Genomic DNA, 11850 nt, shown 5'->3' with positions numbered 1-11850 from the left:
CAGCTCCTTGAGTATCCTGGGGTGTAGATTGTCAGGGCTGGCTGACTTGAAGGTATCCAGCGTCTCAAGATGTTCCTTCACAAGATCAGCATTTCCCACCCGGAACTCCCTGCCCCATAGCGGGCATGAGCGTCCCACGGGACTGATGAAAGACCGACACAAAGTACCCATTTAATATACTATGCTTGTTGCAAGCAAATTTACTTCAAAATGTATTTGCTCTTCCTTCCCCTCTCACATTGTATGGAGTGACTGTGGTGAGCACCGTAACTAACCAGAAGCTCTAGGCTTGAACCACACATGCTATGAAGATTCTTGAGCAAAAACCAATGATACCAAATGGCCTCTTGACTGGGGCACGTGTGAGGGCAACAGGAACAACAGCAGCATTAAATGCATGCCATTCTATCATACAACACAGGATGCATCACAGCCTACGTGAAAAAAATAATGCAGCATAAACCGCATATGCTTGGGTAGGCATGAAACTCCAAGCTCCAAATAGCGGGCTTCTACAGCTTCCCACAGAAACATACTTTAAGTCCTTTCTGATTCTCACTGAATCAACATTCACTCATCAGTTTGCTGCACCAACCTCCAGTCAGCATAGAACACAAAAGTGTTCTTGGATGCAGACCACAAACTGTTCTGCAGGCACATACACAGAATGTAATGTAAAAACTGAATAGCGCTGATTAGCTCTTTTTAAGTCAACCAAGCGCAGCTCTGCTGTGCCACTGGGCTCCAAAGCATTTTTGCAACCAAAAAAAGCAGGCTGCAAACAAAGCACATAGCAGATCATGCTGGCTCTGTGACCCTCCTGCAGGGCAGAGGATCTGACAATAGCAGATTCCTATCCACTCCCACTCTGCCACTTCCCCAAGGCATGCATGTGCCACACCCCCAGTGGACTCCGATGCAGAGCTGAACACCAATCCATTCAGAAAGCTCAGTCGTTCCCTCCCACAACATACATACACCAGGCAGGTCCCTACAGTAGAAACACCCCTGGTTCTACTACCCTGATAGCCTCTTTGGTGGGGTTGAAATTGCTATTTAATAATTTTATAAATACTATATAACAAGATCAGCAGAATATCAGTGGGGAATATTGCCAGGAAAAAAGACAAAAGCTCTTAAAGAATACCCTTGCACACACCTGAAAGATAGCAGGGAAAGTGATTAGATTTGAGGATCCTACCTCCTGTTTCCAACAAGTTGCACGCCTTGTTCTGCAGGGAACTAGACATCACAGAGCTTAAGACCAAAAGAGTGACTTGATTTCTATGATAAGGGATAATCAAAAAACTGACCGGCTCTTAAAGAACACTTTTTCCTGAAACAGAACTGTCTGCAAGGTGGATAGACAGCTAGCTGGATCACTGGACTTAGAGGGTAGTAGTCAACAGTTTGATGCCTAGTTGGCAGTCGGTATCAAGTGGAGTGCCTCAGGGGTCTGTCCTGGGGCCAGGTTTGTTCAATATTTTCATCAATGGTCTGAAGACGGGATGGAGTGCACCCTCAACAAGCTTGCAGATGACACCAAGCTGTGCAGAGTCACAGATACGCTGGAGGGTAGGGCTAGGATTCAAAGAGATCTCAACAACATGGAGAACTGGACCAAAAGAAATCTCATGACACTCAATAAGGACAAGTGCAAAGTCCTGCACTTAGGAGGGAACAATCCCATGGCACAGGCTGGGGGCATATGTATGGTCCCACCTTTAGAACAAGGATGGCTAGAGGCCTGAGATATGAAAGACCATTCATCAAGATGAGGAGGGATCAGAAACAAAGCTGGTTAACTGCAGTGGCTTTCAGTCTCCTGCATATGGAGGTGGAATTTGGCATGAAGCCACTCAAGATACTTTCATTATAATTCATACTCATATTCATATAGACATACCCCAAACTGTTCCCTTAGTCATTTATTCAACACAATCTAGGTAAACAGTATTACTGACTGCATCTTATGAATAAGAAACTAAATCTAGTATGAAAAATTTGCACATGCAACTTAAAACCATTAAGACCTATTTTTTCATACCTGGAACTTTATTTTGCAAGACAATTTGGATAGTTGTTTCTAGTTCCAAAGGACTCCCCACAAGTTACAAGAATTTAAAAAAATCATTAAATGTCTGACTGCAGTTAATTCTGCCTAGTGTTCTCAGAAGACTCACAAGCAATGAGACCACCTATATCATGCACATTAAAAAAATAAAATAAAATAAAAAATATCAGAGCAGGGCATGCGTTTGTCACTTCTGGTTCTTCCATCATTAAAATATTACAACTGCACTTTACTTAAAGTGCTGATCAGTTTATTAATGTGTAAGTTTATTTTGGAAATCCTTTTAAAAAAGCACAAGTTTCAAGTCTTCATGCAATGGCTACTGAAAAAGCTGGCTTTCATCAGAACAGTAGTAAGAGTAGCAGAGAAAGACAAACACCTCATTTCAATGACTTGCTTCTTTTCCTTTAAAGGTACTACTATACTTCACCTTCTTTCTGCACTTCTGAGATCCAATACCACTTCAGCAGCAATACTAAACAGCTACTAATTTAATTTTTGTCTGAGAAAAAAACTGGTCAAAAACTGGTAATGTCCCTATTACAAACCCTTAGGTGATCATTTAAATCTACATACCTCCTCATGCTTCTTCTTCTCCTCATCCCCCCTGCCAGGACTGCTGACTCCTGGGCACTCTGAAGTGTTCTATTCCTTAAAAGCTAAACTAGGGGCCCTAAAACAAATCTTGATTCAGCCTAACCTGTATCAAAACAAACCTGCCCATTTAAGAGCTCCTGAGAGTCAGCCAGGGCTTTTCGAAAAGACCAAGCAACTGCTTACAGTCTCTAAATGCAATCTGTTTTAATACATAAAAAATTTAGTTATCTGCTGCTGGCAAGATGCAAGGTGGGGGGAAGAAAAGGAAGCTTTAAGGAACAAAGTCTACAGCTCCAGATGCTTGTCCTTAATCTCTCTAAAATGAAGCAGATTCAAATACATCCTCCTGAAACACAAACTGGATGCTGGACATACGAGTACTTCTTTCTGATGAGCTGATCCCAAAACAAATTGCTAGAAGCAAGCTGATAGACACCAAAAATACCTAGTTAACAGATCCAACAAGCTTTTGGAAAACACGACACAAAGTCAGAGTCTCTACCCAAGCATGCTTTACCACGCAGAGACTACATGCATCCTTGTCCACTCCTCTGATTACCCCAAGCTGCAGGACAAGAACCCTTCTCTGCAAGACCAGACAGCTCAAGAACGGCTGCTGAGTTCCTGACCTACAGCTCTCTGAGGGCTGGGGAAGGATGAACAAGCTTCCCAAACACTGTATGCAGATGTTCAGTTGTGGGAAGAGAACACGTCATTCAGGCGATGATATGGTTTAGAAATTGAGCTCTGGTTGTGGCCCATGCAAAGGCTCCATTCACGAGGCCACGGTACCACCACCTAGGGCAAGGCAGTCCATTCTTCCTACATTCTCACTGGGAAAACAAACAAACAAAAACATTCACGGAAAATGATTTTCCTTCCCTGGAAAACACCTAATTTCTTACCAAATAAGCAAATACCTCATTTTTGGGAATATTCTTGCTACCACTGTTGCTATGAATGTCCATTTCCAATAGTTATATTTCTCATCAGTCTCAACTTTGTCTACAGGGCTCACTTCATCTGTACGTCAGGTCATTAACTTACTCTTCTGAACTACTGTTGCTTGTATTAAAATAAAAAAGCAAAGAGCTAATTTCTATTTGAGGTACGTGAAATATTTTTGCCTCAACTAATCTTCAAGACTGAAAAGACAGAGCGACACCATGGCTTCTGCGTGGCTCCACTTCAGGTGAACTGAAAAAGAACTTCAATTTCAAAATGATTTTTCTTAAAGGGAGACTGCTCTGCCAGCTGTTGATCATTTTGATACCATCTGTTTAAGTGAAGCTGTGCAGGACTGAAGGAAGCCCAGTGAACTTCTGGAAAGAAAAGCCTGAAAGCAAATATGGAAATATCAACCTAAAATGAATTCCAAAGATGCCCGAATAGGACAGCTTCTAATTAAGTGTTTCTTCAACCATAGTTGTGGTGCTTCTGCTGTTATGCTTTATTTCTTAAGCGGCCAGCACTACTTCAAAGGCCCGGAAAGACTAATTTAAAACCATCAAGAATTATTTTTTTCTGTAGTAAGTCTAAAGCAGTTTTCTAAACTCCAATTTTAATTTTCTTGGGATGAGGGAGGGAGAGAGTTTCATAGTTACTATAAAACTATGAAAGGGGGGAGGACAAGTATTATCCCTCCCTGCCCACACCAGTGAGATAACCCAAACAGAGACCAAGTCAACAATATAGAATTAGCCACCATTCCCCATATTTGTGCTGTCAGTTTTCTTTTGCTCAAGACACTCTTTATCCTTGTAGTGCATTAAATACTAATTGCAATAAACTGACCTATACCAGTTTAATTGTATTAAACTGACCTATTCCCTAACACAGAGTTGGAACATATTTTGGGAGAAATTTAACATTTACGCTTTTATTTTTAAGAAAAGCCAGGCAAAAAGTCTCTGATCACACCTCAAAAACTCACAAGTACTTGGGATCTTTCAGTACAAACAAGCAAATCCATTTTACTTTTTCTTGCCCAAGTTCTAAAATATTACCAAATCAATCCAAACCATTTTTCCACAACAATTCACACAATGAATAAGTACTGTACTAAATTAAAAAGTGATGCGTTAATAAAGCCATTTAAGTTTACAGAATTGTAATAATGGAAACATTTAAAAACAAAAGTGTGTGTTCTTTTAATTCAGGGAAATCTTATGGCTTGGGTGATGCAGGAAGTCAGACTGTATAGTCCTGAGAGTCTGATCCTTAGGATCAGTAGTACAGGCAATATTTAGAGTCAGGGTGTCAGGTTGTTTTAATCAAATTTTAAAGCAGAGATTACTGGGATTCCAGGTTAACTGAACTAAATACATGGGTTGTTCCTGCAAATTGGACTTTTAAAGCAATTTTAAAACAGTAGCTTAAACAAATTAGCTTATCTTCAGAATTAAATCTGTTTTCTAAAGCCAGATGGTCTTTAAGTAGTATTTTACCACTGTTGTAAGTACGCAGTATTAATTTCAGTCAACAGCCTCATTTTATTCTTTAATCTCGTCTGCTCACTTACACTTGAAGCCTAATGCAATTGCTCTAATAGTTTTCTTACCAGACTATGACGATTCATAACTGTTGTACTGTTTCTGCGGGTTCGCAAAATGTTAGCCTGGAACACCTGTGAATTATCGCTGTGAAAAGAAACACTTGTCAAATGGAAGAGCCACTTCTTCACCCAGGAAAAAAAAGCTTTTATGGTAAGTTTATTTCAAATGCAATGTCAACTATTATTTCAATGTAACTTGTTTTCAAGGCACAGCTATGTAAGTTTATTTCAACCCCATCCACTAAAGCAATGGTTCTCAACATTTTTAGATACAAGGCATACCTTGGAAACTGCTTTCACTTTTCTTTGCAACAGAAAAACTGCTGTATTATTTTTCTCTAGTCAAAGAACTTAAAAGGCACAACTATGGATTTCTATTTGAAATCTCTGCATTTATCTTGTGAATCACGTTTGCCCACCTAACAGTGCCAAAACTGCATGGCACCCTTGAAAGGATCTCAAGGCATCCTGGTTGAGAATCCACCGAAACCAATCTCCTGTCCCCTCCCTCCTCGGGCCCAAACTGCTTTAGTTAACAATGCAAATCATGTTGAGTCTTCAGAGTGGCTGCATAATGTTTATGGCTGTTTGCTGGGGGGTGGGAAGTGTGAATTTGTAGTTAAAGTACATGCAGTCCTTGCCAGAAAACAAGTTGCTCACTAGGATAATTTTGTGAATAATTTTGTGAATCACTAAAACAAACCTCTAAACCAATGAGATCAAAAGTAAATTCTGTTGCAAATCTTATCCATGACAGCAACTTTAAGTTAAAAGACTCTTCTTCAGCAAGAGGCTAATGCAACACTCAGCAAGTTAAAATAGACATACAGTATATCCATTTAAGTCTTAGTACTTATGATCAGGGATCCTAATTTTCCATTCACCATGGAAAACCACAGAAAACTGTGGAATCTGTGATTTTCTGTGAGCTACCAAAAACACAGTGGCACCCCACAATGCATGGTGCCATTTCTGGTTTTATTTTTGCCATTTTTTTCCTCTGGGCCAATTATCAGCTTGTGGGGGAGTGTCTCACTGGCCAAGAGAAAAAACCATGGAAAAAGAAAGAGCACAGAAATATTGCCACTCATCACAGGACACAGATGTGCTTTTGGTAGGCTGAAAAAAAGAGTGTGGATTTTTGTGTTTTTAAAAATGTTCCACTTTTTCTCCACAGAAAATGAGGATCCCTGTTTATGATTACAGTGACATCTAACAAGATGAAGGGCAGATTTTAGTAATATTGTGTTAAAATATATACTTAACAAAAAGTGCTCTCTTTCCCAGTGACAGTTTGACTCTCTTCTTGTTTGATACCTGCTTCTTCTTTCATTAACTACATTCCTAACACCCAAACTTTATACCCAGTGAAAAAGGTCAGACTGTAATTCTAATTACCATAAAAACATGTTCAGTTCCTACAGTTCAAGGCCCCAACCTTGCAACCTGATTGCTAGGCCTACGCAGAGGCCCAGTGAAAAAACTAAACTACCCAGTTTATCCGATTTTGTCTCAGTTCATTTCTAGTCTCACCTGGATGAAGACAACCATTCATTACCTTATCAGTGAGTGCAGAACATTTCACATCCCACCTTCCAAGGTTTTAAACACCAAACTGGCAGGTAGCTTGCTTTATCAAGGGGAGAACTGACCATGTCTTCTGAAGCTGATGTTTGTGGTTCAAAATGTTTGTTTGTTGCATCTAGTAATATTGTTGTTATGTGGGTGTACTGTGGCCTAAAGCTACCAAATAACATCAAAACTAATGCCAACCACTTCTTAGAAGCCCCTGAAGCCACTAGACACACTTACCGCCCTTCATTTGGAATAAAAATACTGCTTGCGTTCTCAACAACACCAAATACGAGGGAATGGACGCAGGCATTGATCACAGTTGGAGGAAAACTGGAGGCAACGCCATTCAGCTGCTCTATTGTAAATGCAAATGCGTTAACCAATGTAGGAAGCAGGCCAAGAACAAAAGAGAGAGACCATGACCTAAAACTCAGAGGAAAGCTTCACGCCTGGCTGTAGTCTATAGCTGCATTTCCGCATCCATGGGTCACGACCCAAAAGTGGGTTGCAAGAAAATATGAGGGCCACAAACAAACTTTAAAAATATTCCTTTAAAGTGGGAAAACATGGGAAACAGGCTTCTCCCTTGCAGACTGGCAGAGTTCTAGCCTACAGGCTGCTCACCGCCCCCCCTGCCACCATGCCCCATACACCCACCCCCTGCCCCACACACCAGGGGGGCTGGGGCCTGGAGGTGGGGGGTCAGTGGGTCAGGAGTGAGAGGCACTGGGTCAAGACTGGCCATCAACGTTTACAAATGGGTTCTGGTACAAAAAAGGTTGAGAATCACTGGTCTACAGCAAAGACTACTTCATGGCACAAAACTATTATGCAAAGAAATGGTTAACAAACACCAAATCCTGGATTATTTAAAAAGTGAAAAAATCCCCAGAAAAAAACCCAAAACATTTGAGAGATTTACAGAGAGCTTGAAGAGCAACTAGGCTTGAAGGAATCTAACCCTTTCTCTTCTACTGACTTTGATCTTCAGATTAGCAGTTACGTATTAAGCAAATGAACACGGAGACCTTGATTGGCAAAAACCAACAGGGTTTTTTCAGAAACTGAAAACTTCCCTTTCATAGAAAATGAAGACATTTCCAATTTTTTAAATTCAGATGAAAACAGAAATTGGAAAGACTCCTGTGAAAGGGACATTGCAAAATAAATTGATTTTGCACCCCCCAAGAAACAAACTGTTTCATTTAGGAAACGCTGCAGGCTCTCCACCTGCCTGGATCCCAAGCTCCCTACCAAACAAACGGGTGTGCTGGAAGCCCTATACAGATCTGTGAAAGTACCCCTCTCAGGTTGGGGCAACTCAGGGCCTCCGAGGCAACTGAGGAACTCAGCTTCCTTTTATTTATTTATTTTTTACCCCAAAAGGAAAAAATGTGATTACAACATAAGCAGGAAGTTGTTTCTGTTCAATGAGGATATAGCCACATGAACAATTTACTGCTGGGTAAAAAGCAAGATGTTACGGTGAAGTATACCCGATGCACTAACAAGCGATTTGCCCAGGGACATGCATTTACCCTGCAGTAAATGTGAGGTAATTTGTCCTCCAGTTACCACACGGAAACAGCATATGTACAAGCAGTTACTGCAAAGCAGTGATACTCTACAAGTTCATATACTAGCTTATTTAGTCTCTGCAAGTCTCTCAGTTGTTTTTTTCCCCTGGGAATTTCTTACTTTTTAAAAAAATAATCCAGGATTTGGTGTTTGTTAACCATTTCTTTGCCTAACAGTTTTGTGCACGAAGAAGTCTTTGCTATAGACCACAGCCAGCCATGAAGCTTTCCTCTAAGTTTTAGGTCATAGTCTCTTTATTTTGTTCTTGGCCTGCTTTATACATCAGTTAACACATTTGCACACTACATCACTCAATTGAAGAACAACTATCCATGACATTTCTCCCCTTGCACAGCCTAAAAGTTCAAAGAAGTTTCTGTCTGCTTTATTCTATTGCATAAAAAATAGACACTGCTGTAACCAGAGAATCACTTAATGCTAAAAATGACTAGAGAGAAGAGATAAAGTTCTCCAATTTTTTTAAACCAATGTTAGCAATTTCAGTGCAGGAGAATACCGGGTTTTACAGTGCCCATTAGCTTTCTAATAAAATTCTTTAATAAACCACCTTGCATTTTATGAAGTCTAACACCTGCCATATCTTTCTGACAACTTTCTCAGCACTGCATGTTGTTTACCGGCACAAACTAAGATGACTCAAAATGATATCTACAAGTCAGCAGCCATATACCCACCTCATTCTTAACGCAGAATTGCAATCCAGAGATGCTACAGGTATGAGGAAGTCATGTTCCTGCATGCACCCACTTCTGACAGCGTTTTTACTCCTAACATATTGCTTGTAGTATCATCAATCCCAAGGGTTCATAGTATCACGAGGTATCCCAAGGGTTTATAAAACTAAACTGATGATACACAAACGACCAAGGGATTATTACTATTCTACTCATCATTACCACCGAGATGCATACGATTGCTGAAATGCCATATAGCAACACGGCAAAATGTAAAAAATGGGAGTGGAAGAATGCCATGCAACTGAAACCTCAGGGGAAGTTCAGACAAGCAAATCTAAATCAGTGATGGCCAACCTTTTTTTTTTTGGCAGAAACAGTCCTACCCTGCCCTAAGTGCCACCCCCCTTCCCCTGCCTGATCTGCTGCTCTGCTTTCTGGTCCTTGCCCTATCTGTCCCTATTCCCTGTCTAATCCGCAGCTTTACTCTCTATCCCCTGCCTGATCTACCATGTGTCAAACACAAGGACTGCCCAGGCCACTAGTGGCCTATGCAATATGGGTCGACCATGACGGGTTTCCAACAACAGCAGGTCTAAGTCTCACATCTTCTTAGAAGGTGCCCAAGACCTGTGTTACATATGGCCCGAAAAATGCAACCCAAGGGCTTGACATTTGGCCCCAAAAATGCAACCCCCTCCCACAAGGAAGGAGGCACTGAACCGTAACATCACTGCCTGCAAAAACATCGGCTGGAAGTCTCCATCCAACCCCTAGCTGGAGGTAACCCAACGCCAGGGGAGCTTCTGCGCAAAGTGCAAGGAAGGCTAGGATCCCTTCAGTGCCATGGAAACCGCCGAGACATCTCGAGCCGTCTCAGACACGACCTGGATGCAGCAGATGGGGTCAGTACCCCCAGCCCCACCTGGGCCTGGCCTGGGGCCACGTCTCGGCCCACCTGGGAAGGCTCCGCCCCCGCCGAAGCCCCACCCCCACGCCCACCTGAGGCCGTGGATGAGGGGGGCGCTGTTGGATCTCCTCAGGCCGCCCCCGTCGCTCGGGGCCGGGGCGCTCCCCGGCGGCAGCTCCAGATCCAGCTCCATTTTCTCCTGAGCCATCGCAGCGGCAGCGGCGGGGGTTACTTCGGCTCCGCGGCGGGGCCCATTCACCGGCGGTGGCTCCTCTCGCCACCGGCCGCGGGCTCAGCCCGGGGGCGCGGCGGGCCCTGCCGGGGGGCGGCCCCAGGAGCTCCCCATACCCGGGCGGCCTCTCCCGCCACCTCCGGGGATCGCGCCGCGCGACCCGGGACCACCACAGGGGTCGCGCCCGCTGCGCACGCGCGTTGGGAGACCGGGCAGCGACCCGCGGCAGACGACCGCGCAGGCGCGGAACGCCCACAGCCGCCCAATTGCGCACGCCCGGAGGCGAGAGCAGGTGTGTGCGCATGCGCACAGGGCTGCTCCAGAGTGGCTCAGGGGAAGGTCAAGATGGTAAAAGTCCCCATAGCTAGAAATTATATTTCATTTTGCTCAGGGGACGCTGTGCTGGGTGCGTGTTCCTCTGAGTGTATGAGAGTGTCCTCCTGTGAGTTGCTCTTTTGAGCTGCCATGGACGGAGAGGAACACATCTACCAACAGCAAAGTTTATTTTCTATCTCTGGGGATTTTTACTATCTTGAACTTTCCCTCAGCCTGAGGAAGTGCGCATGGGCCTGAAAGCTTGCAGAAAAAGATGATTTTTGGTATCGCCTCTGAACCGAGAGTTCTAGAGTTTTGCATTTCTTTCAGTATGGAGGCAGGGGTTTTGCATAGGTTGCAGCCGTGTTGGTCGAAGGACATAGGCAGACAAGGTGCTTTGGGTAAAGGCTATCTTTTATTAAACCAACTCAAAGAGTTAGAAAAGTTCTTTTCAATATGAAGTCAGGCTGTGGAGCCCACTGAAGGCAGGCCATAATTATCAGTCATTCCTCTGTACCATCCTCCAGCAAGTGGTACAAAGGCTTGAGGCACCCTTTGAAAGAGTCAGTCTTTGTTTTCACTGTTTTTCTAACTACAGAAATATAATGGAGCAATTTTCTTTTTGCAGATGACTCGGAACAGCCACAAGAAATGCTTTTAACGTGAGTTCCTATTTGAAATCTCTGGGGCTGTCTTGTTAATGAATGCTGTGCCGCGTGCAAACATGATTCACGTCGTACAGCTTTCTGCAGAACCTCTGAAAGGATCTCAACGCACCCAGGCAGCCATGCCACCCGAGTTGAGAATCACTCACCAATACAATGAAAGGCAGCTAGTCTCCAAGACAGCAGCAGTGCCAGTGGGCAGACATAGCTGTAAAACAGTCCTTCAATGACAGCACAAATAGCAACCTTCCCCCTACCCCCCCGTTACTTCTTGGCAGCAGCGGGACTCGAACCTGCTGTTCCCACCACACTGGCGCCCAGATTTTGCCATTCAGCTGCAACACCGCTGCCTGTCGCCTATTGGTCCGTTTCAAACACAAGCCTGACCCGCTCAGCCAATCGGCGCCTCCCTCCTCCTCGGCGCCTGCTCGAAGCCGAGGCTTCAGACCCGGCCTGCTGCGGCGCCTCTGCGCGTGCGCAGTTGCAGGATGCGGTTTCACCGCACATGCGCCTTACCTCCCCGCCCGTTGAGCCGCCTCCCTGTGCGCGGCGCATGCGTAGAGGGCGCGACCCGTGTGGTGATCCCGAGCCGCGCGGCGCGATCCCCGGAGGCGGCGGGAGAGGCCGCCCGAGCATGGGGCGCTGCTGGGGCCGC

The 11850-nt window shown here is 44.1% G+C and overlaps 1 protein-coding gene across 3 annotated transcripts in view; it reads right to left on the bottom strand.

The window, feature by feature from the left end:
* The window catches only part of LOC109310999 (protein FAM122A-like), a 23474-nt gene extending 13099 nt beyond the window's left edge, over positions 1-10375 (bottom strand). Inside the window, exons 1-3 of one of the 3 annotated variants that reach the window (XM_019536402.1) lie at positions 10247-10375; positions 10076-10194; positions 5232-5310 (exon numbers count right to left, since the gene is read on the bottom strand). In XM_019536402.1, the coding sequence (XP_019391947.1) occupies positions 5232-5310; positions 10076-10191 (195 nt within the window). In that variant the 5' untranslated portion in view covers positions 10192-10194; positions 10247-10375. The remainder of the gene's footprint in view (positions 1-5231; positions 5311-10075; positions 10195-10246) is intronic. The other 2 variants (XM_019536401.1, XM_019536403.1) reach the window with 2 other exon arrangements.
* Positions 10376-11850: the final 1475 nt, after the last annotated feature.

The sequence above is a fragment of the Crocodylus porosus genome, unplaced genomic scaffold (assembly GCF_001723895.1).
Source record: "Crocodylus porosus isolate Cpor-Errol unplaced genomic scaffold, CroPor_comp1, whole genome shotgun sequence".
Classification (NCBI taxonomy): domain Eukaryota; kingdom Metazoa; phylum Chordata; order Crocodylia; family Crocodylidae; genus Crocodylus; species Crocodylus porosus.
The sequence above is the reverse complement of the archived record's forward strand: the minus strand, read 5'-3'. Positions and strand labels throughout refer to the sequence as shown.